At 39.3% G+C, this 26,647-nt stretch overlaps 1 protein-coding gene across 10 annotated transcripts in view; it reads left to right on the top strand.

The window, feature by feature from the left end:
* ryr2a (ryanodine receptor 2a (cardiac)) overlaps window positions 1–26,647 on the top strand; it is a 245,986-nt gene that overhangs the window by 122,490 nt on the left and 96,849 nt on the right. For 8 of the 10 annotated variants that reach the window (XM_083556369.1, XM_083556367.1, XM_083556361.1 and 5 more), the window contains 8 exons: window positions 1,316–1,532; window positions 3,016–3,120; window positions 6,487–6,590; window positions 11,114–11,197; window positions 12,434–12,593; window positions 13,394–13,541; window positions 18,544–18,752; window positions 20,196–20,370. In XM_083556369.1, coding sequence (XP_083412495.1) covers window positions 1,316–1,532; window positions 3,016–3,120; window positions 6,487–6,590; window positions 11,114–11,197; window positions 12,434–12,593; window positions 13,394–13,541; window positions 18,544–18,752; window positions 20,196–20,370 — 1,202 coding nt within the window. The remainder of the gene's footprint in view (window positions 1–1,315; window positions 1,533–3,015; window positions 3,121–6,486; window positions 6,591–11,113; window positions 11,198–12,433; window positions 12,594–13,393; window positions 13,542–18,543; window positions 18,753–20,195; window positions 20,371–26,647) is intronic. The other 2 variants (XM_083556368.1, XM_083556362.1) reach the window with 1 other exon arrangement.

The raw sequence follows: 26,647 nt of genomic DNA, 5'->3' as shown, positions 1-26,647 counted from the left end.
CAGTGCCATTAAAACAAGATTATCTACAGAACCAGCAAAATGCTTTATACGTTCCACAGATCTAAAACCAACATTGAATGCACACCCCAGAAATAAATGGCAATTAGAAAGAAATAAGTGCTTAAACAACAAATGACATGAAATAAAACTTCTGTTTGGGGGGAAAACATTTTCCATTCTTAAAATCGCTGGGATCAAATTCCACACGAGAGGACGGATAGAACACTCAAATCTAACACACACATTTTTCTTTTTTAGGAGAAAATTCCCCAAAATGTTTATCCTGTCAGAATCCATTGTCCATTAAACACATTTTGCTGGACTGTAATACTTCTGCCCTTTGAGGAACTTGTTTTATTCTTTTAATACTTTTTTAAAAGCTTTTTAATCAAGTCAAAAACATTGATCTTAAACATTATATTAAACATTAGTTTTATATTTGTATAACTAAACCTGGCATGCACCATTATTGTAGCCAAAGAATCTGGCATGGTGCATGGCCTTAAGAAAAAAAATAGGAGAAAAAAACAACAAAAATCATATTACAGTGTCATAAACACTTAATGAACGTGTGTAATAACTCGCATATTACAATGTAATAAAGTAAACGCATAATAAACTTATTATAACTCGCATATTACAATGTAATAAAGTAAACACATTCTAAATGTGTGTTAATTGACATTACATTATTTATTTATTTATTTATTTATTTATTTATTTATTTATTTATTTATTTATATATTTATTGCATTAAAGTGTAAAAAAGCATAGGCATGCTGGAATAACATAATCTGCTGTAAGGATATATTCTGCAGCTTTGTAAGCATTTAGGATGTGGTGATCCATCCTTTGTGTATCTTTCCATACGTATCTTTGTAGATAATACAATGTGCTTCATTGATCTACAATTGACGCCACATTCCAGCATAAATGATTCCACAGTTTGTCAGCAAGTACAGAAGTGCAGTAAAAATCATTGACAAAAGCATGGACAGGTCAGAAAAGGTAGTTAGGATTGTGTTAACATTCATTTACCCTGATATCTAATGGACAGTTATTAAGTGGTGAACTGTGCGTTTTGAATAACTTAAAATAAGTGCATTTGGTTAACATTCATCTAATTCCACATGTTTTGTTTTATCTCTCTAGTTACAATATAAAGAAATGTACTTAACTCAAAGTTGCTTTAGGTCTAATTATCTAAATGGTCTCATTATATTTAATCGGGTTTATCAGGTTTTTGTTCTGTTATCTGATGTAATGCCCGCTATGATGGGAAGTCTACTGTAAGTGTTTCCCTTTCTTTCTGTAGAGTGCGCTTTCTTTTGGGTGGTCGCCACGGAGAGTTTAAGTTCCTCCCTCCAACTGGCTACGCGCCATGTTTCGAGGCTGTGTTACCACGAGAGAAGCTACGAGTGGAGCACAATCAGGAATATAAACACGACCAAGGCGTAACCAGAGACCTGCTGGGGCCAACGCTCAGCCTCTCCCAGGCTGCATTTACACCCATACCTGTGGACACCAGCCAGGTACACACTCCTACAGAAATACACACTTCTACACAAGCACACGCTCCTACACAAGTACACGCTCCTACACAAGTATACAATCCTACACAAGCACACACTCCCACACAAGCACACACTCCTATACAAGCACACACTCCTACACAAGCACACGCTCCTACACAAGCACACACTCCTATAAAGGTACACAATCCTAAACAAGTACACACTCCTACACAAGCACACACTCCTATACAAGCACACACTCCTACACAAGCACACACTACTATACAAGCACACACTCCTACACAAGCACACACTACTATACAAGCACACACTCCTACACAAGCACACACTACTATACAAGCACACACTCCTACACAAGCACACGCTCCTACACAAGCACACACTTCTATACAGGTACACAATCCTAAACAAGTACACACTCCTACACAAGCACACACTACTATACAAGCACACACTCCCACACAAGCACACACTACTATACAAGCACACACTCCCACACAAGCACACACTACTATACAAGCACACACTCCTACACAAGCACACACTACTATACAAGCACACACTCCTACACAAGCACACACTACTATACAAGCACACGCTCCTACACAAGCACACACTCCTATACAGGTACACAATCCTAAACAAGTACACACTCCTACACAAGCACACACTCCTATACAAGCACACACTCCTACACAAGCACACACTACTATACAAGCACACACTCCTACACAAGCACACGCTCCTACACAAGCACACACTTCTATACAGGTACACAATCCTAAACAAGTACACACTCCTACACAAGCACACACTACTATACAAGCACACACTCCCACACAAGCACACACTACTATACAAGCACACACTCCCACACAAGCACACACTACTATACAAGCACACAATACTAAACAAGTACACACTCCTACACAAGCACACGCTCCTACACAAGCACACACTTCTATACAGGTACACACTCCTACACAAGCACACACTTCTACACAAGCACACACTCCTACACAAGCACACGCTCCTACACAAGCACACACTTCTATACAGGTACACACTCCTACACAAGCACACACTTCTACACAAGCACACACTCCTACACAAGCACACGCTCCTACACAAGCACACACTCCTATACAGGTACACAATCCTAAACAAGTTCACACTCCTACACAAGCACACACTCCTATACAAGCACACACTCCTACACAAGCACACACTCCACTCCTATACAAGCACACACTCCTATACAAGTACACTTAATCACAGATATACACATTAATATAGACAAATAATCTAATAGTTATTGAAGCTCAATATTAGTGCTGAAAATGGCTAGTTGTAATTTCTCCCAGTGTTCAAAAAGAACGATTTAATAATTTCTGAACAACAGATTCATGAGAAGATTATAATGCAGTAATAATCAATTGAATGTTAGGATGAAATATTGATAAATTTGTTTGCATGTTAGATTGTGTTGCCCCCTCACCTGGAGCGAATCCGAGAGAAGCTGGCCGAGAACATCCACGAGCTCTGGGTCATGAACAAGATCGAGCTGGGCTGGACATATGGAGTGGTGAGTTAGACTGAATATTTTACGTCACATAAAAATCAGTAGAAACAACACAGTCGAAAAGCCTGAGTCTATCACCTACAATCTTTATTGCAGTGTACAATTGACTTTAAAGTGTGATTAGATAATAATACACACAGATGCTGTTTTCCCACATGATTTTGCAGGTTTTGTAGAAGCTTGAGAGCTCCTGTAAGAGCATGAACAGCACTTTGCAAGCATCCAATTTATTAACCCGACTCCGAAGTGTCGTGAAAAGTGTGCATAAAATGAATAAGCAGAAAAAGGAGGCCGACGTGGTGTTCGTAGTTCAGCTGTCTGCTCCATATACTGTAAATACTTGACAGAATTAGATCTTCCAGCAAGTTGTGAATAAGTTTAGCTCCGGCTTGCGTTGTTGCTGCAAACATTCTGCCTTAACCTTTTTTTTTGAGTCTCTGGTGGATGTGATTTCAGCACAAGTGTAATCAGCACATGTGAAAGGACAGAGGAGTTCTTTGGTTTCTCTGTAGCACCATGAACTTGTAACTGCTGTAATGTATAGACCAGACCAGGAGCTTTGTGTCTCGGACATTCACAACATTAAATGCCATGTAGTATGAGTGCGAGTAAAAATATGCCAGCGATGTTAGGAGGCAGGAGTCAGAGCACCGAGTCAGCTATGATTCAGCATCCCTTGATCACAGAGGGATAAGGGCCTTGCTCAAGGGCCCAACAGTAGCAGCTTTGGCAATAGTGGGGCTTGAACCCCCGACCTTCCAATCAGTAACTCAGAACCTTAACCACAAAGCTGCCACTTTATTGTAAAACACGTTTCTAAAGTGAACTGGCAGACAAATCCAAATCACGCATTAAAACCATAACCAGCAAACAGGCAGAACAAGAACATAACAAAATGAAGAACCAGGAAATCTGAACAGAAAACAAAGGCTCGGTAAAAACAGTAAGCTCATTGTATATCTTTTGGACATAAAGGGGGCACTAAAACAGCTGTACACAATTAGGACGTGAAAAAAATAACAATGCAGGGGTTAAGATGTAGTGTAGCAGTTCCATAAAAACTAAAAATGCTAAAGTGTGACATAGTGCCGTGAGCCAGCATGAAGCAATCAGTACAGGGGGATAATCCCTGGATCTGTGGTGGACAAAGTACACAGACCATGTCCTCGAGTTAAAGTAGAGACACTTTAAAATATTATTCCAGTAAAAGTTAACGTGCTCCCTTTAAACTTTTACTTTCAAAAGTACTAAATTACTTGCCTTCAAATGTACTTAAGTATCCAAAGTACTACTGTCTGATTTCTTATTGCTATAATGTTCCTATTATTGCTTAATCAACTCAGTTTATGTGAAAAGACTCTTAATTTAGCCTATTAATTTATTAATAGAATGATATTAATGATTCGGTCCCCTGGTGGTCTAGTGGTTAGGATGCGGCGCTCTCACCGCTGCGGCCCGGGTTCGATCCCCAGTCAGGGAACCAACCCCAGCCACTCTAAGTGCCGGTCCCAAGCCCGGTTAAATGGGGAGGGTTGCGTTAGGAAGAGCATCCAGCGTAAAAACATGTGCCAAATCAAACATGTGGCTGATCCGCTGTGGCGCCCCCTAATGGGAGAAGCCCAAAGAAAGAAAGTTTTATTTATGAGTCAGACACTGATTGATATCTATTCAAGTTATCATGAGCCCAAAACCTTCTTTTCAACTACTTAAAAAAATCACACAAATAAGGCCACAGGTGTTGTGCAAAGTCCGAGTCAGGAGTTTCTTCCATCATTTATTACTCACAAAATGCTGATCTGCATGTTGGTGAAGAGTAGACGTGCTCTACCATGATTGGTGGCTTGCTGTGCGATTGACCAGTGAAATTTTTATCCACAAAAATATAAAAAGGAATGATAATTTCGCAAAATGTAGTTGAGTAAAATATTTGTCATCAAAATTTAGTGAAGTTAAAATAAGTCTCCCCGAATGGAAACACTTCAGTAAAGTACAGACATTTGAAAAAAAGTACTTAATCTGGATCAGAACTTGTTTTTTACTATCAATCCCGTACACTACGTATCCCTAAACTTTTAAATTTTTACTTTTTCTTCTTTGCTTATCTTAATTTTTGTCACAATCTTCGCTTTCTGGCTTCGCTTCGCCATCCAGCAGCGGCGTCTCGAGCTCGTATCTTAATTTCCTGCTTGCGTAACAAAGCAAAAAAATCGACCGAGTGACCGCTCGTACCTCGAAAAACCCGTACATTATTGCACTCGTAGGTCAAGGTACCACTGTATGAGTAAAACAGACAATTAAATAATGCACTATATACAGAAGTAGAAATATTGTTTAAATGAATGTACAGATGTTATTTACAAGTGTGCTTTTTACAAATGAACCATTGGATTCTATGTATAAATGGGTCAGTTATGATAGGAAATGTGTAGTTATAAAGTTCAGTACTTACATTTACTTCTGTCCACCACTGCTCTGGATATACTATACATCATTCACAAGTGCAGTGTTCGGTTAATTCATGAAGGTAACATTGCAATTGTTATCACAACAGATTAAAACTCCTTCAACTGTTGTGTGAAAACTGTGCACATTGAGGTTGAAACACATTCTGGGTTTGGATGTGACATTTTAGGGACATTTACACATCCGTGTGCTGATCCATATGAAATACAGTAGCTGACAGGTTACAGACACAGTGTGATAACTAAATGTTTGTATGTGATATTAAATGTGTAATTTGTACAGAAAAGGTCTCAGGATATCTCCAGGGTTTTTATGTAATCTTGGTTCCTATCAATTTCAGTCTCCCTTTGCATTCTCCCTCACACTCATGCTGCCACATGCATTCATATGAACATACACACACACAGATATAAGCCTGCGTATAATATAGTCAGAATTTCTGCTGTTCATCTCTCTCTTTTTTTTCTCTCACTTTCAGGCGTGGTGAAGCACAGATTGGGTGGCAGCTTCGTGATTGGCTGTCTGATCTATTATTGTTAAAGCTAATTACAGTCACAGCATGATAGAGTGAAGGCGTACTGCCCCCTCTCTGTCTTTCTGCCCTATTTATTTTTCTAATACACACAGATTCTCTCTCTCTCTCTCTCTCTCTCTCTCTCTCTCTCTCTCTCTCTCTCTCTCTCTCTCTCTCTCTCTCTCTCTCTCTCTCTCTCACACACACACACACACACACACACACACACACACACACACACACACACACACACACACACACTGTATTTTTCCCTTCTCTGATACACCTGACTCAGTTCACTGTAGGAAGATGACGTTATCAGATAATTGTGTGTGTCCGAATTTTTATGCTGTACTACCCATAACGCACCACTGTTTTTGTTTGTCCCGCAGGTACGGGATGACAACAAGAGGCAGCACCCGTGTCTGGTGGAGTTCTCCAAACTGCCAGAACAGGAGCGCAGCTACAACCTACAGATGTCGCTGGAGACGCTGAAGTATGTTAAACATGTGGCGTATTTCAACAAATGATTTGATTTTTGGTCATTTTTATCGATTTTTATATATATATTTTTTTAAACGACTAAATCATGTAAAAGCTAAAAACCGAAACTTAAATGCATCCTTGCAATGAAACATGAGCACAAATTCAAGTGCTGCGATACTCAGCGACGTTCTCAGCAACACCTGAAGACACCAGGCAGGCACACACTCCTACACACCCTGCACCTTTACACTCTACACAGTCCTACACACTCTCTCCCCAGCCTGCTTTCACACCCACACGTGCAGAAACTGTCAAGATACACACTCCTCCACACTACATTTAGATGGATACTATTTCATTGAGCCTAGAACTTGATTAAATTAGAGTTGAGCTGTTTGAGGACTAGCATCAGTTTTGAGAAAACAGTTCTAACTGTGATTAGTTACCAGCAAGAATGTGAGGAAAATTAGCATATTTCACTGCTTTACACTCGAAACAGTGAAGTAGGATTATTTAACATACAGTTAAACACTGAGATGCAGAAGAATAGCTCAGAATGTTTGATTATTATTTGATACACACATTTTGTATCAATGCTACAGCTTCAGACTGGATCATGAGCTCAGGTTTCCTGTTTCTTTAGAAATCTCTAGTGTGCTTGTGGTTTCCTTTTACTTTCTCCCCAATTAAATCAGTGCTAGACAGGTACATACCTGAACTTGAGTAAAAATGCATTACATTTAAACTTTCTGGCATTTTAGCAGACACTCTATCCCAGAGCAACTTATGGGGTTGAAGGGGGAATAGGCAGGGCAGCTTGGTGTAGCTGAGATTTGAACTTATGACCTTCAGATCCAAAGTCCAATGCTTTAACCACTAAGCTGTCACATCCCCAAGTAATAATCCACGGCTTAAAGATGATTCCAGTTGAAGTAAAAACACTAGTGTACTTGTGTAAAAGTACCAAAGAACTAATTTTTTATAGCTTTTCAAAAGTAAAACTACTGAGAATGATATTTGAATCATTTATGTAAGGTTTATATTTAAATCCACACAAACTTCTGTCACAATCCTCAGCAGGCTCCATTACGGAGAGCATCATGGGTAAAATCCATCTACTCTTCAGGCTGTGCAATGTACAAAACATTACATTTAACGTGCCGCCTCACTCCTAGTTTTCAGAGGCATTATTGTGTCAGTAAAAGAGAAATAAAAGTGTGCGTTACAGTAATGAAAGTAATAAATACAGAACTAAGCCTCGTCCAGATTGGTGCAGTTTGCTCATTTTCTCCTTGGTATCTTCCTGTGAGAAAATTACAGGTTGAAAACCACGTGGCTGTGGTTTTCAGTGCAGATCTCTGCTTTCCAGCTTTTCTTGTCTGTGCCAGCAGTTCTTTTTTTACTTTCAGTGCCTTTGATAAATCTTTCCAATCCAGTTGGAGCTGTAGACCACTGTGACTGTCAGGGTTTACATGGAATATCTATCTATCTATCTATCTATCTATCTATCTATCTATCTATCTATCTATCTATCTATCTATCTGTCTGTCTGTCTGTCTGTCTGTCTGTCTGTCTGTCTGTCTGTCTGTCTGTCTGTCTGTCTCTGTCTGTCTGTCTGTCTGTCTGTCTGCGATTCATGCTTAATGACCCCCCCCACCCCCACTTCGATGCAGTGCAATCTGAATTTGATTCAACACAATGCAATTTAATGCAATGGAAAAAACTATAATGCTACGCATTTCAATATTATACAGATAGTTCACTTTTATTTCTTTGGTTCAGACAGACAGCAAATCATACATTTACTTAAGTGCTTTCTGATTTCTTACACATGGCCCTTACACAAATAGGCCATTGTAACGCAAAAAAGAAAAAATATTAAGTTTTAAAAGATTAGGTTAGGATCTTTTTCTCTTTTGTTAGGGAAGATGCAGCTCTACATCTGCCATGTTAATTTATATTTAATGTGAATATAACTGTATGGCCAGAGTGAGCCAGAGGGAGGGTCGTGGTGATGGCATCGTCCGTGGAACGGTATGGATAGTACACAAACTGCATGGGGTCCAGTGAGTGTGGTAGCTGAGTCTTGATGCGCCTCATGACGAGTCTCTCGAAGAACTTTATTACGATGGGTGTGAGTGTGACAGGACGATAGTCATTGATGCAAAAGACTGATTGAAGATGTCAATAAAGCCAGCCGCTAGCTGTTCTGCACATTCCCTGAGCACTTTTCCAGGAATGTTTTCTGGTCCAGCAGATCTCCGTGGGTTAATTCTGCATAGGGTTTTCCCTTACTTCAGCTGTGGTTAGACAGAGCACCTGGTCACTGGGAGGAGGGGTGTTCTTCCTCGCCACCATGTTGTTCTGCACCTCAAACCGGGCGTAGAAGTTCAGCGCATCTGGGAGGGGGGCGTCTCAGGACACGCCTCGGTCTCCGTACTTGTAATAAGTCATATTCACATAGCAGCAGTGGTGCTGAGAGAACGAGCTTGTTTAGTGTAGAAAAATAAATCTATAAATATATATATTTGTATATATTTGTCAAAAATTATTGGTCACTTTTTAAATAACAAAAGTATAGCGCATCTACTGATATATAGTATGTTTATATATTATAGATAGATCGAAATTACTTTCTCATTTGTTTCTAAATTTCTTTGGATCTATGCATGATGTCTAGGATCTTTTGTTCTACTTCACTTCGTCAGGCAGGTCCTATTTTTTTTTTTCTTGAAAGGGAACAGGTTTGGCAGTAATCAGGCCTGGGTGTGGCTAGAGAATTTGAACTCAGGTGTGATAAACCACAGTTTTTTTCACACAGGGCCATAAAGTTTTGGATTTTGTTTCCCCTCAATAATTAAACCTTCATTTAAAAACTGCATGTTGTGTTCACTTGTGTTCTCTTTTACTAATATTTAAATTAGCTTAATGATCTGAAACATTACAGTGTGACAAACATGCAAAAAGTTAAGAAATCAGGAAGGGGGCAAACACTTTTTCACACCACTGTGTGTGTGTGTGTGTATATATATATATATATATTTTTTTTTTTTTTTTTTTTTTTTTTTTTTATTATTATTATTTTTTTACTGATGCAAATATGTTTAAAATGATGCATCGTGATACAAACACACTTTTTAAAAAATCAATGCATGACATGGTTAACTTGTATGCCGATGTACGGACGCGACGCTTGTGTGATATGAATTTTACCATCCCTAATATGTGTGTGTGTGTGTGTGTGTGTGTGTGTGTGTGTGTGTGTGTGTGTGTGTGTATGTATTTTTTTATTTTTTTATTTTGCTGTATTTTTCTCTAGAACTGAGTGACACTATAAGGTTCATACCATTACTGTAATATTTCAGAGGCTCTCATTTATTAGAAACATATCAAATTAATTTGTCTGTCTGAGTACAAACCTCTGACAAAAAGCTTGCCAACATAAAGCCTGGTCTTGTCTCAGGTGTTTGGGCCATGAGGGTGTAAAGAAACTTCATGATGCAATTCACATTCCTGCCACGCTACATGCAGTTCAGCCCTCACCCTGCAACAGAAATGAGGAATTAATTTTTCGCATACTTTCCCCTTCTTTCGTTCTCCATTCTCCTCTCAGCTCCAGCTGGAGTTCATTTCTCCTCTAATGAGGCCACGTCTTGTTTGTGTGCGTGTTTGTGCGTACACTAATGTGTAAGAAATGCAGATTTTCTTATTTATATATATATTTTTATTGTGTGCATGTGAATTTTTTCCACATAGCAGACTGACGCCTTTCGGCTCTTCTATTAATCAAATGCCGTACAGACTACAGTGTTCTTCATCACACCGGCTTTAATACACACTAGAGAGTCGTAGTGTGGGGTAGATTATTATATATATTTACTCATGGAGAGAAACGTTTTGTTGTTCACTCATTACACAGTACAAACCATTGTAAAGGTAATGATCTCCTTTATTCAGTCATGTATGTACAGATTGTCCCCGAGTTACTATGTATTGACCTCATCGTAGATTGAAAGTATTGTAAGTTGAGACATGGCCTAGCCTACCTAGGAGTCTGATCAGTATGAGGTAGTATACTGTCATTTGATGATGTAATAATAATTGAACACATTACAGTACATAATTTAGCAAAACAGAGCAAAACACGCTTTAACACCTAGACAACTGAATTTTTTTTTGTGTGTAATATTAATTTTTTGCAGATTGCAAGCGGAACCATAGTAACTCGGAGACTACCTGTATTTTAAGTTTGCATGACAGGCAAACGTAGCAGCGTATGCTCCGCCTTTCACTCGCGACCCGGCGCTCGTCCATGCGCCCACTGCCAAATTCGTTTATTATGATGATGATAATAATGATGATACGGATGATACAACAAAAATGTCATTTTTTTTTCAAGGCATTTCTGTCATATGTGATATGTATAACAAAATACAGCAGTATGAACAACCCTGAATGTGTATATTTATGTACATGTAATACATCAGGTTTACAGATATATTGTGATATTGTGCTGTGGTTTTGCTCCTGTAGGACTCTGTTGGCATTGGGTTGCCATGTCGGCATGGCGGATGAACGAGCCATGGAGAAAGTGAAACACCTCAAACTTTCAGCCAAGTGAGATTTTTATTTTTTTGGAAAGCAAACTGCTTTTTTGGAAAGCTGGCTGGGCCAAATTGGACAAAATGTAATAATCAGTATCAGTGTTGTGTTCGTTACTAAAAAATAGTAACTAGTTACAGTTTCTAGTTACTTCATTCAAAAAGTAACTAAAATACTTTGTTGATTACTTACACCAAAAAGTAATGCGTTACTGTTAAAAGTAACTTTTTTAGTTACTTTTTAAAAAAACCTTCTTTAATGTTTCCAATAATGTCCTTTTATGCGTTATGATCTATACAAACACAAAACTGACTTAAACACTATTTTATTAAAGTCAGACCTGCAAAAACTGAATATATCACAAGGATTTCTGGAATAAATAACAAAACAAGCTGAATAATATATTCAGAATCAAAAACTAAAGTGGCTTCTGCTGTTGTGTTGAGCTCTTAAAAATGTTCCTTTCACAGCTGATGTATGAAAACTATCAACAATGTAGAACAGAACACCGGGTTAGCTTCTAGCTTCTAGCTCCTCAGGCATGGAGTTACTGGAGGATCTTCAACAGATTGGAGTTGCTGTTTATCGCAGTAGATACGAGCTTCGAACCAGAAAGACACCGCTTACATTTGACTTAAAAGTTTTTGTCTTTATGCTCTACTAAAGAGAAATAATGAGCATATTTCCACTTTGAGAAACTCGTCTTGCTCTCGCCTCGACTCGCCATTACTGCCGCACAGACCTGAATAAACAGAGACACGCCCACAGTGCGTCTTCTTCATGTTTACAGAGGTTCATCCACCAATCCTACAATGCATTTCTGCTGTAAACAGGTCAGACTGTAGGCTACACTTTAGCTGAAATTCATTCATATAAAAAAGTAACGGGTAACGAAGTTACTTTATTTTTAAAAGTAACGCGTTACAGTATTAGTTACTGTCAAAAGTTACTGCCCAACACTGATCAGTATGTAGTAATGTGTCTTAAAATATCTTTCCTGAATTATCCAGTACAGACAACATTATTGTAGTCCAACATTGACATTTTTAATAGTTTGCATTGTAGCAGTATGCAAGCGGCATGGCTAAATTATCACACGCTGTGCTCAATTAGTGAATCTGTTCATTTGTATTGCTTTGAGGATGTACAGGATAAATGTCTATAAGCAGGCATTCTGTATAGAGCAGTTGTAATAATAGATGTGCCAAATTTTTGTCTTTCATGTGATTGTAAATGTGTGTGTTGATAAAGATATGAGCTGTCCAGTGGCTATAAACCTGCACCTATGGATCTGAGCCATATCAAACTAGCTTCTACACAGGAGGCCATGGTGGACAGACTGGCCGAGAACGCTCACAATGTGTGGGCCAGGGACCGCATTCGCCAGGGATGGACCTACGGCATCCAGCAGGTAAGCGCGCGTGTGTGTGTGTGTGTGTGTGTGTGTGTGTGTGTGTGTGTGTGTGTGCAAACCATTTTTATTAGGAATGACTCATCTTCCAGTGTGCCAGACAGAGCGAGAGCTGATTACAGAGTGACACAGACAGACACAGAAACGGTTTCCGATAAAAGCTCCCTGTCATCTGATAGAACAATTAGCGTCACCTAGAGATGTTCTAAGCGCAGGACGAAGTGCAGAGAAATAGCAAGAGACATAACTAAGAAAGCACAAGGGTGTTGATTAAGCGTCTAGGCACCATTACTGTTGTCACAGTAATTCCTGAAAGGCATTAAGGGTTCTGCACCAGAACTTTTTTCAAAGCGATCCTGATACTCGACATCATCCTCCAGCACAATCGGCTTCTGTCGCACGGCCGGGACGATCTGACAAAACAGAGTGTACGGCTCATCACTTCAAATCCTGACATTTAGATGCACAATAATAGTTTGACCTAAAACCGAAGAGGAAAAAAAAGGATGTACACTTTAGTCAGAATTTAAAATGTCAAGAAATCTGAAAGCCTTTCCTTTTTTTTTCTTGTTACCTTGTAAAACATGACACATTTGACAGTCAGGAATCAGACTAAAAGAACAAACGTTCTTTTTACTAGACGTGAACCCACCCCCTTTACATCCTCATCTTTATTATTTCCTTAACATCAGCACTCCCCTTCTTCTCCTGCGGGGAATTTTATTGAGCTACATACATTATGCATGCAGAACCTTGTTCGTCCAGATTGCCTTTCTCTTCCTGTCTGCTTTTCCCTGCAGGATGTGAAGAACAAAAGGAATCCACGACTGGTGCCTTACGTTCTTCTGGACGAGAGGACCAAGAAATCCAACAAGGACAGCTTGAGAGAGGCCGTACGCACGTTACTGGGTTACGGATACAACCTGGAGGCTCCTGACCAAGATCATGGTATCTACCTTGTTTTTAAACGATTGTAAATCCTCACAGCTTCTACACCACTTCACACAGGAAACCCTGTAATAAAGATCAGATGTATAGTAAGGGGCTTTTCAACCAACAATGCCACAGCTATCTGTAATCAAGGTGGGACAGATGACATACTCAGTGTACACTGTCAATCATAGCAAAACTAGCCAATCATGGGTGTCCCTTGTGTAGAAGAGTGTAGATAGCATTTTTGTATTTCTGTGAAAATCACAGAATCACTTAACTGTTTTATTTAACAGAGCAGTTCTGTATATTCAGCAGCTGATTGGATACAGTTCAGTTCATAAATAATGTGAGGCCGCTGTCATTATTATTTGAGCTCTTGGATGCATCGATTTTTCAGATAAGATAAGAGATAAGGACTCCTTAAATCAGACTAATAATCATATATATATATATATATATATATATATATATATATATATATATATATATATATACAGTGAGGAAAATAAGTATTTGAACACCCTGCTATTTTGCAAGTTCTCCCACTTAGAAATCATGGAGGGGTCTGAAATTGTCATCGTAGGTGCATGTCCACTGTGAGAGACATAATCTAAAAAAAAAAATCCAGAAATCACAATATATGATTTTTAAACTATTTATTTGTATGATACAGCTGCAAATAAGTATTTGAACACCTGTCTATCAGCTAGAATTCTGACCCTCAAAGACCTGTTAGTCTGCCTTTAAAATGTTCACCTCCACTACATTTATTATCCAAAATTAGATGCACCTGTTTGAGGTCGTTAGCTGCATAAAGACACCTGTCCACCCCATACAATCAGTAAGAATCCAACTACTAACATGGCCAAGACCAAAGAGCTGTCCAAAGACACTAGAGACAAAATTGTACACGTCCACAGGGCTGGAAAGGGCTACGGGGAAATTGCCAAGCAGCTTGGTGGAAAAAAGGTCCACTGTTGGAGCAATCATTAGAAAATGGAAGAAGCTAAACATGACTGTCAATCTCCCTCGGACTGGGGCTCCATGCAAGATCTCACCTCGTGGGGTCTTAATGATCCTAAGGAAGGTGAGAAATCAGCCCAGAACTACAAGGGAGGAGCTGGTCAATGACCTGAAAAGAGCTGGGACCACCGTTTCCAAGGTTACTGTTGGTAATACACTTAGACGTCATGGTTTGAAATCATGCATGGCACGGAAGGTTCCCCTGCTTAAACCAGCACATGTCCAGGCACGTCTTAAGTTTGCCAATGACCATTTGGATGATCCAGAGGATTCATGGGAGAAAGTCATGTGGTCAGATGAGACCAAAATAGAACTTTTGGGTTCTTATAATTCCACTAAACGTGTTTGGAGGAAGAAGAATGATGAGTACCATCCCAAGAACACCATCCCTACTGTGAAGCATGGGGGTGGTAGCATCATGCTTTGGGGGGTGTTTTTCTGCACATGGGACAGGGTGACTGCACTGTATTAAGGAGAGGATGACTGGGGCCATGTATTGCGAGATTTTGGGGAACAACCTCCTTCCCTCAGTTAGAGCATTGAAGATGGGTCGAGGCTGGGTCTTCCAACATGACAATGACCCGAAGCACACAGCCAGGATAACCAAGAAGTGGCTTTGTAAGAAGCATATCAAGGTTTTGGTGTGGCCCAGCCAGTCTCCAGACCTAAACCCAATAGAGAATCTTTGGATGGAGCTCAAACTCTGTGTTTCTCAGCGACAGGCCAGAAACCTGACTGATCTAGAGAAGATCTGTGTGGAGGAGTGGGCCAAAATCCCTCCTGCAGTGTGTGCACACCTGGTGAAAAACTACAGGAAACGTTTGACCTCTGTAATTGCAAACAAAGGCTACTTTACCAAATATTAACATTGACTTTCTCAGGTGTTCAAATACTTATTTGCAGCTGTATCATACAAATAAATAGTTTAAAAATCATACATTGTGATTTCTGGATTTTTTTTTTTCGATTATGTCTCTCACAGTGGACATGCACCTACGATGACAATTTCAGACCCCTCCATGATTTCTAAGTGGGAGAACTTGCAAAATAGCAGGGTGTTCAAATACTTATTTTCCTCACTGTATATATATATATATATATATATATATATATATATATATATATATATATATATATATATATATAAACAAGTTATCTGTTTATCGCTTCTATACTCCCACAACACGTGATTAAACTAATTGGATCATTATTAGAGTTGAAGTGGGTGCATTAACCCAGGGAAAGCACTTAAATAGGCAGGACAGGTACTACTCAGACAGGTTTGGGATCTGGGGATGTAGTTTGAGGGGGTTGGGGTGGGTGTTGGGGGTGGGGTTGGTTGACGTGACTAAATTGGAAGGATGTTAATAAAAATTAGAAAAGGGCTTTAAAACCCTAAAAAAAAATGGGTTATTATATATATATATATATATATATATATATATATATATATATATATATATATATATATATATATATATATATATATATATGATATTTAATACTACTTGTACTATATATATATATATATATATATATATATATATATATATATATATATATATATATATATATATATATATATATATATATGTATAGTACAAGTAGTATTAAAACGGTGATGAAATGTGACTGGACTGTGCATTTCGATAAACTGTTGAATATAAGTGGTATCTGGGGGGGTAGGAAGTGCGATTAAGGTGCAAAATGATTACGGCTGTCAATCTTGTCATGGCATGTATTTGCAGGAGTGCTCTATTGTCCTGGGGGAGTCTGGATTTTTCCTCCCTCGTCTCTGCTTTCTTTTTTTTTGCTGCAGCTTCCCTTTGAAATCAATAACTGCCTGAAATCTGAGGAGTTCATATATCTCTGGGCGCTAGGTATCCTCCCTAGTCCTATACTATACTGTAGATAGGTACACTTTTAGCCTGTATTTATTTGTTTTAAGCTCAATATTGAGATTTTTTTTTCCTATACTCATATTGCAACCCATTTTTTTTAGGGTTTTAAAGCCCTTTTCAAATTTTTATTAACATCCTTCCAATTTAGTCACGTCAACCAACCCCACCCCCAACACCCACCCCAAACCCCCTCAAACTACATCCCCAGATCCCAAGCCTGTCTGAGTAGTACCTGTCCTGCCTATTTAAGTGCTTTCCCTGGGTTAATGCACCCACTTCAACTCTAATAATGATCCAATTAGTTTAATCACGTGTTGTGGGAGTATAAAAGCGATTAACAGATAACTTGTTTTCCAGAACCAGTGTTGTACAGAACCCAGTGATAAACCAGACTGCACACCAGCAATGCCATGTTTGACTCCTGGGCTACAGATACTGTGGCAAAACCTTTTTTTCATTATGCTGCTGCTGGACGATAATGATTCAGTTACTCCAGGCAACCGGTAATGGCCACACATTTTAGTGTTGGAAAAAAGATGGAGAAACACGGCCATAGATCGCTTTATGGCATTAATTTCCTATGAGCCTGACTTAACCTTGTCAAAATCTTACAATCTAGTTTTAGAACATAATGTTGGAGTTGCCATTATTGGGCATGGCAAAGAATATTTCTCAGGTATATTACTTTATTTTATAGTTTTACTAAAAATACACTATAGTGACAAAACTACTGGTACTTTCCCAACCATATGTGGTTCTGCCCCAAACTATTACCATAAAATTAGATGCAGGAGCATTACATTTTCCCTTCACTTGAACTACAAGACCCAAACCTGTTTAACTATACCCTTGTTTAAAAAGCCAGCTTCATTAAAATATGGTTTACTTACAGTGGAAGTGGAGTGGAAGATCTTGAGTGGCCTGCTATAGAGGTCTGAAAATATTTGTCTATTATGTGTCTGTAATGTCAGGTACTCAATATTCCTTTCTTCTTTCTAAAATTATTGTATTACAGTAATATTGTACAATTGTGCAGTTATTCTGATTAGCTATTCCATAAGACCTCAGGGACAAATCACAGCACCATGTCCAGTATCACTGCATTTTCTGTACTCATGTGACATCTTTCATAACTATCATAATCATAAAATAACACCACACAATTTCTACTCATTTAAAGTCACTAAAGAAATTCTACTTCAAAACAGGTTAGTTCTGGCTCTAAGCTACAATATAAAGGCATAAAATAGTTCCTTTACCAGATTTGATATATTTTCTTCAGGTAGAAGATGCAGAAACATTAAAGGCACAATGTTCTCTGACCTGAAGACTTCTCCATGTAGGAAAACGTATATGAACAGATTTAGTCTGGCACTGACAGCGGAGATAAAGAACACTTTACCGAACACTTTACGAGTGGGTACTAGCTCTGTTGACAAGAAAGTACTTTTTTTTATCTAGATTTCCATACTATCACCTTTAAAATAGCCCAGTTGCACAGCGATAGAGCGCTTCGAGCGTTCCTGTAGTGTCCTGGAAGTCTTCTTTTTGAGGCGTGTCAAACACTTTCTGTGATTCGCACCGGATTTCTGCAGTAGTTTTAAAACGGGGACCTTGAGCCGAATCTTCATCTTTAGAGCGAAGTCTGCAGGAGCCAAATCTGGCGAGTAGGGTGAGTGCGGACATGAGATGATGAAAGTGGACTCGTGATGGTGCCCACGTGGTCAGAAGAGCAGACGTGGTAACGCACGTGGTCAGAATAGCACCAGTTACACAGCTCCCGAAGTACACAGGATGATGTCTTTTGGCACACTGACTTATGAACATCGGTGCTCCCTGTGACTATGTGTGCGGCCTTGTGCTGCCATCTATTGGCGTGTTAAAAAAATTAAATTACACGCAAGTTTATGTTTTTTGTGCCGCATTTGTTATTTACAAGACCCTGTTAGAAACAAACAAATATTCGAACAAATGCATTAACAGAAACCTCAGGAATATAAAAACTGCAAAGGTTATAATATAAAATACCTGCAATGACTGTTTTCAGTCCAGTACTAAACCTCTTTGTGAACCTGGTTGTCTGTCTTCTCCAGCAGCTCGAGTGGATGTTAACAACGTGTCTGAAGAGCGCTTTCGGATCTTCCGGGCTGAGAAGACGTACTGTGTGAATGCCGGGAAGTGGTACTTTGAGCTGGAGGTGGTGACGGCAGGCGAGATGAGGGTGGGCTGGGCTCGTCCAGGCTGCCTGCCTGACCAGGAGCTCGGCTCTGATGACCAGGCCTTCGTGTTTGATGGATTTAAGGTAAGGATTGAGAAACGGATAATTATGCTTGTATAATTGAGGAAAAAAGCATAACCCAAGCGTTAATTCACTACAAAATAGCTACTTTGGTTCTCCTCGGCTCCCTGAGTACTTTTTATTGTATAGATGTGAATATGTGAATAGGATTAACTGAAACGTTTCCAGTGTTCCCACCTGAAAATGGCCTGTAATATGAGTAATGGAGGTTTAATGGTAGGGTTTGTTCAGGTAAATAAACAGGCTCTCACATTACCTTCAAACTCAAATGCTTTTATTCTAATCACATGTTATATTCTGAGTGGTGGTCTTATGCGAAAAGGTAGGTTACAGTTTATGCAGTTTTATGGCGTATTACTAAAGTTAATTATTAGATCTTTTTAATAAACCTGCCTGCTCCGAAGAATCTTTTCTTTAATGTATTGCATCTGCTCCATAGGTATTTTATAAAAAATATTTGCCAGTCACCGTTTATTTGCTCGTTCATTACCGATGATCTGTGGCTCTGCAATGCAGGAAGTAAAATTTCAATTCTGTTCCGTTTTATTTGTATAATGCTTTTTATAATAAACATTATTTTAAAGCAGCTTCACATCGATAAAGAGATTATACATTTGGAATGTATAAGTTTAGTGCCTGTACGTTTATTACTTTGAGGTTTATCCCTAATGAACCTGCTATAAAGCTCTGACCTCAACCCTATTGAATTTTGGACATTGTCACAAAGCGGCTTTACAGAGATAAAGCCAGATAAATACAGAGACTTTTTTTACATAAAAGTTACCATGTGATCAGGGTATAATTAGGGACTCTACCCAAGACTGGTTGAATTTACAATTGTCCACCATTAGTTCTTAAAGAAATATTTAGGTCATTGCACATCAGCATGAGGAGATGAGGAGATTATTATTATTATGTTGTGTTATTTTCCAAACCAAATGCTGTCTAGACCATTTCCATAAGTTCATCTAAAAATAATTCAGCTTTTGATGTTGATGTTTTAAAAAAATGCCCGCTCATCTCTGGCCATGTTCTGAAGCTTTATTTGATGTCTAAGTGTGAAGCTCACAATGCCTGAGAGCCGAGCATGTACCAGTGAACACGGAGGCTGTTATTTCTCCCAGCTCTCTCTGTGTTTCAGCCAGAGTGACTCAGAGCTCATAGGCCCAGGTGCACCGAGAGAGCAAGACAGAGAGCATATGTGCACAAGAGAGAAATAGAAAGGAGTAGGATTACTGATGGGGTGGGCCAGTCAGTCGAGGAGAGCCCTCTTCAACATCATCATCATTATCAGAGCTGTAAAAATGAAGAGGACAGATGGGTGTGTGAGAACAGCAGAAAAAGAAGGAAGAGATTCAAATGTGTGTTAATTTGTCAAAATAAATGTAAAATGCCATTCATTATAATACAACCCCCCCCCCCCCCCCTTGTGTGTATTATTTAAAGGCCCAGAGGTGGCACCAGGGGAACGAGCACTTTGGGCGATCTTGGCTACCAGGAGATGTGGTGGGCTGCATGGTGGATTTGAATGAGCACACAATGATGTTCACACTGAACGGAGAGGTGCTGCTGGACGACTCAGGCTCCGAGCTTGCATTTAAAGACTTTGAGGTCTGGGAAGGTTAGTAACAATTCTATTTATTAGTGCTGTGTGTGTGTGTGTGTGTGTGTGTGTGTGTGTGTGTGTGTGTGTGTGTGTGTGTGTGTGTGTGTGTTTGTTTGTGTGTGTTTGTTTGTGTGGGTGTGTGTTCAGGAAAGTAACTCATTAGCATAAGTGGTAATGGATAGGTCATGAGAAAAGGCACACGTACACAAAGAAGTACACAATCCATGTAGATAGATAGATAGATAGATAGATAGATAGATAGATAGATAGATAGATAGATAGATAGATAGATAGATAGATAGATAGATAGATAGATAGAGTGAGGAAAATAAGTATTTGAACACCCTGCTATTTTGCAAGTTCTCCCACTTAGAAATCATGGAGGGGTCTGAAATTGTCATCGTAAGTGCATGTCCACTGTGAGAGACATAATTTTAAAAAAATCCAGAAATCACAATATATGATTTTTAAACTATTTATTTGTATGATACAGCTGCAAATAAGTATTTGAACACCTGTCTATCAGCTAGAATTCTGTCCTTTAAAATGTCCACCTCCACTACATTTATTATCCTAAATTAGATGCACCTGTTTGAGGTCGTTAGCTGCATAAAGACACCTGTCCACCCCATACAATCAGTAAGAATCCAACTACTAACATGGCCAAGACCAAAGAGCTGTCCAAAGACACTAGAGACAAAATTGTACACCTCTACAAGGCTGGAAAGGGCTACGGGGAAATTGCCAAGCAGCTTGGTGAAAAAAGGTCCACTGTTGGAGCAATCATTAGAAAATGGAAGAAGGTAAACATGACTGTCAATCTCCCTCGGACTGGGGCTCCATGCAAGATCTCACCTCGTGGGGTCTCAATGATCATAAGGAAGGTGAGAAATCAGCCCAGAACTACACAGGAGGAGCTGGTCAATGACCTGAAAAGAGCTGGGACCACCGTTTCCAAGGTTACTGTTGGTAATACACTAAGACGTCATGGTTTGAAATCATGCATGGCACGGAAGTTTCCCCTGCTTAAACCAGCACATGTCCAGGCACGTCTTAAGTTTGCCAATGACCATTTGGATGATCCAAAGGAGTCATGGGAGAAAGTCATGTGGTCAGATGAGACCAAAATAGAACTTTTGGGTCATAATTCCACTAAACGTGTTTGGAGGAAGAAGAATGATGAGTACCATCCCAAGAACACCATCCCTACTGTGAAGCATGGGGGTGGTAGCTTAATGTTTTGGGGGTGTTTTTCTGCACATGGGACAGGGCGACTGCACTGTATTAAGGAGAGGATGATTGGGGCCATGTATTGCGAGATTTTGGGGAACAACCTCCTTCCCTCAGTTAGAGCATTGAAGATAGGTCGAGGCTGGGTCTTCCAACATGACAATGACCTGAAGCACACAGCCAGGATAACCAAGGAATGGCTCTGTAAGAAGCATATCAAGGTTATGGCGTGGCCTAGCCAGTCTCCAGACCTAAACCCAATAGAGAATCTTTGGAGGGAGCTCAAACTCCGTGTTTCTCAGCGACAGGCCAGAAACCTAACTGATCTAGAGAAGATCTGTGTGGAGGAGTGGGCCAAAATCCCTCCTACAGTGTGTAAACCTGGTGAAAAACTACTGGAAACGTTTGACCTCTGTAATTGCAAACAAAAGCTACTGTACCAAATATTAACCTTGACTTTCTCAGGTGTTTAAATACTTATTTGCAGCTGTATCATACAAATAAATAGTTAAAAAATCATACATTGTGATTTCTGGATTTTTTTTTTTAGATTATGTCTCTCACAGTGGACATGCACCTACGATGACAATTTCAGACCCCTCCATGATTTCTAAGTGGTAGAACTTGCAAAATAGCAGGGTGTTCAAATACTTATTTTCCTCACTGTAGATAGATAGATAGATAGATAGATAGATAGATAGATAGATAGATAGATAGATAGATAGATAGATAGATAGATAGATAGATAGATAGATAGAGACTTTATTCATCGCAATGGGAAGTAAAGTAGGCAACAAGGTATGTTAAAGGTATGTTTGTTGAGTCTGTGCAAGTTAAGTGTCTGTGCAAAGACTCAGTGTTTTACTTTACCATGATGATCTCTTTCATATTTGCTGCAGTACTACATTAATCATGATTAGGAAGAACAATGCTGCTGATTTTTATCATTTGTATAATAAAATATTGATCCTCTTTTGTAAGTTAAGTCAAGTCAGCTTTGATTGTCATTCCTGCCGAATGCAGAAGTGTACCAAAACAACGTTCATCCAGGACCAGATGTCACACAAGACAACATAAATGAATACAAGATAGCACAAAACTAATCAGGAAGTGCACATGAGCGACATTTAGACATTTAGACATTTAGTGCAAAACAACCCGTGACACTGCAGCACCATCCATTACAGAAGATTTATAATAGTGCAAATGATTTGCCCATATAATAATAAATATTGTACCTGCAAACACTGAATGTTTTAGTGGCAAATTGTGCAAAACAGCAATTTTGTGTTTGTAAAACTGTTTATTTTAGGACCTGCTTTAGGATTATTCAATGTCCAACCTTTTTTTTCCAATTCTTTCCACATTGCTTGCATTTATGGCATTTGGCAGATGCCCTTATGCAAAGCAACTTAGATTTATCTTATTTATACACCTGAGCTGCTATGGGGGTTAAGGGCCTTGATCAGGGGCCCAGGAATGACATCATGGTATGGCTGGGATTTGAACTCGTGATCTTCCGATCCAAAGTCAAATGCCTTAACCACTAAGCTGGATAAATTATTAAAATACAATTCCAGTGTCTGCATGTATGTACCACCCAGTGGGTGTGATGGGAGTGAGGATGAGTGAGAGGTAATATGATGTGATGCGACATGTTTATTCTCTGTTTTTCCTCCCTGCTTTTCATCATGGATATTTGTAGCACACAAAAAAATAAATAAATAAATAAACGCAAATAAAATGAAACGGAACCCAAAAGTGACACACAGACTCAGCGAAATGCTGTCAGTGACATCGTTCTGATATGCACCAGCTTCTGTCTAGCTCACAATAAAACACGCAAGATCTATACTGTGTTAGTGTCCAGTTAATTATACACAGGTGGGGCCAGACATTCATTTCCCGCTCGGACTCCGTGACTTCTCCTCCCATGCACTGCCAGAGCTTCATCACTCAGTGCTTTGTACTTTAGAAGAATGTCTTCCATGTTAATGGAGTGTGACTAATACATCATGACAAGATGTATTATGAGGCAACTTGACGGCGAGTACTGTATCAAATAACTGCCGTTTGGACACCAGAGGTCTCAAATTGCGTAACGCACAGAGTTTAAATATATATAGAGAGTGGGCATGCTGGTCACATGATCACTTGTCCAGGAAAATCTGTAAAACACTTGACAAAAAAAAGCAGATCTGTTGCTTTGTTAGGGGCGTTTTAACCACTTTGGAGCTCTATTTCTAGTTAAAATGACCCCTTAGTTGATGCTATGCAGCTTACGATTGATCGTTTTTCTTCAAATGGTTTTAAAACGTTGGGAGAGTTTATAGTTTCATTTATTTATAGTCAACCTGTATGCCATTTGTTTGATATTAAGCCTTATTCTTTGGTTTGTATAATTTCATACAAACAAAAACGCACATCGTTTTGGAATAAACAGTGAGCCTTCTCCATCTTTACAACATTTTTTCAAATCAAATTGTAAGTATAGTATATTATTGCATCCATATTGGGTAAACCATTTAGCTTTAACAATGCTGGAATGACTCATCTGTCAAAAAGCTTAGTTTGCGTCAAAAATAAGCCGTTATATCCTGTCCTGTTGTGTTTGATCACATTTCCATATTGTTTTCATTCAAGGTTTTTTAGTCTTTTCTATAAGGGGCATTTAAGACTTAATTTGGCAGGTCTAAAAAAGGATGCTAGTGTGGTGGTACTACACGCAGTAGTAAGTGGCTACTGTGTTGTATAACTTATAGGTGGCGCACATGTCGCGGGCCAGAGGCCGTTAATCAAGATGGCGGACAAAGTTAGTGCGTGCATAAGACAGATGTGGCAATGAAGTTTTTTAGGAACAAAGGCATAAATCCCATGGAAATCAACAGAAGACTTCAAGCACAGTACGGTGATGAGACGCTTAGCCACAGTAAAACATGAATGTTGTAGACATTTTAAAGATGGCCGCAGTGACGATCCCGATCGTGGTGGTTCCTTGATGATGAAGTGAAGCAGGCTGGTCTAGGACGGTTCAGGCGTACTGACAAATTGTTCTATGCCGAATTCTAGGCATTAGTTAAGCGTTGGTGAAAGTGGATAAGTGTAGCAGGGGAAGACGTCGAACATGAAGTGCAGTTTCCACTTCATGAAATTAGTTTTTATTTTAGCAACTCAAAAATCTCTGTTTGATTTAAACACGCTGTAGTTTTGTATATACGAGGCGTTTTTGTTTTCCCTTTTGGTATTATGTCATTAAATCAGTGAGGCTGAACCCTCTATGTACCATGTGACTGTATTTCTACATCTCCTCTGTGCTTGCTCTTAGATCAACATATTGTGTAAGTAATTAGGCTGAAATAACGGGCGCTGTGTTTGGGTTATTTTATTTCCGCTAAGGCTGGACAATAATATTGGAGATAGAGAGCAGCTCAGACTGACCTGGTGTTAGTCAGCGTGTATCGCTTTGTAGCCGAATCTGCTGAATATTCCTAGAAACGATGGTTTATAAATCAGAATCAGAATCAGGTTTATTGACCAAGTGTGTTGACACACACAAGGAATTTGGTTAAATAGAAAAATTGAATGGAAAATTGTTCGGCAGACATTTGAGAGAAAGGTCACAACATGTGTTCTGTATATTACTGCATGTTGTAATTACCTATTACATTATGATTACACAGTTTCTGATCTGGAGGGACTTCCCGTGGGCTCACCACCTGCAGGAAGGACCGTAAGGGACGGTGCTGTGAGGATTGGGCAGCAGTCGAAGGCGGGGGCCTGCTTAGACTGCTGCCCCCGCGACCCGAATTACGGATAAGCGGGAGAAAATGAATGAATAAATGAATGATCTGGAGGGAGAAATTGGAAACCTTCTGGTAGATGTAGCTCGGTTTTCTGCAAAAATTATTATTTTTTTTGTTGCAATAATTATGATGTCATTAGTCTTCAAGAGTATATTATATATATTTTTTATTTCTGTTTGTTTGTTTGCTATCATGCACACGTATATATGGGTATTAAAATGTATCTCAGCAGGCTTTGTGTCCATGGTTTGGTGCTGCTAAACCCTGATAAGCTGATTCAACAAAACAAGGAGCAAACAACATGCGCACACACACACACACACACACACACACACACACACACACACACACACACACACACACACAATTGGTGCATACACACACGATCAATTCATATTGATCTTGGCAGAGATGTTTTGTGTGATGATCCATTAATGGTTAATGTAGTCATCACTGATCTTATTTCACAAGTGCTGAGGAAAAAAAACAATGACAAAAACCCTCCCATTAAACAATATTATCCATTTCAAACTGCATAATGATGCTGTATTGCATCCTAAGCAAAAGCCAGCACGTACGGAACTGCATTCTACCCAGTGCGACGTCTTTATTATCTATATTGGCCAGTACTCGGTCACTGTAATTGTCCTCTGTGTGTGTGTGTGTGTGTGTGTGTGTGTGTGTGTGTGTGTGTGTGTGTGTGTGTGTGTGTGTGTGTGTGTGTGTGTGTGTGTGTGTGTGTGTGTGTGTGTGTGTGTGTGTGTGTGCGTGTGTGTGTGTGAAATCCTTTACATTCACTGCACACCTATAAAAAGAAGATCGTATTGCCACCTATCGGTTGCTATGACACAGCAAACTCTGCAGTCAAAATAAAACATTACTATCACCCCATCATCACTCAGGTAGCTGGAGAATTGGAGTTCCATCTAAAATGCATAACACCATGGAACAGTGGTGATGAAGAACTCCTTTGAATTCACAGTTTACACATAATATGGATCAGAACTAGAACGAAAATACCACCCAATACCAATCATCAGATATACTGTAGCTGTGTGTATGCCAGTTTCGAAATATGATTCAGGGTGGTTGGACCACGTGCAGTAGAGCTACATTTACATTTACACCACATTTGGCCTTCCAAAGCAACCTAATAATTCATAGAATTGAGCAGCTGAATGTTTTGCTCAGGAGTCCAGCAGTGACAGATTGTTGTTACTGGGATTTGGACTCAGATCGGAAGTCCAACACTTTAACCA

The sequence above is a fragment of the Silurus aristotelis genome (genome assembly GCF_946808225.1).
Source record: "Silurus aristotelis genome assembly, chromosome: 12".
Taxonomy (NCBI): Eukaryota; Metazoa; Chordata; class Actinopteri; order Siluriformes; family Siluridae; genus Silurus; species Silurus aristotelis.
The sequence above is the reverse complement of the archived record's forward strand: the minus strand, read 5'-3'. Positions and strand labels throughout refer to the sequence as shown.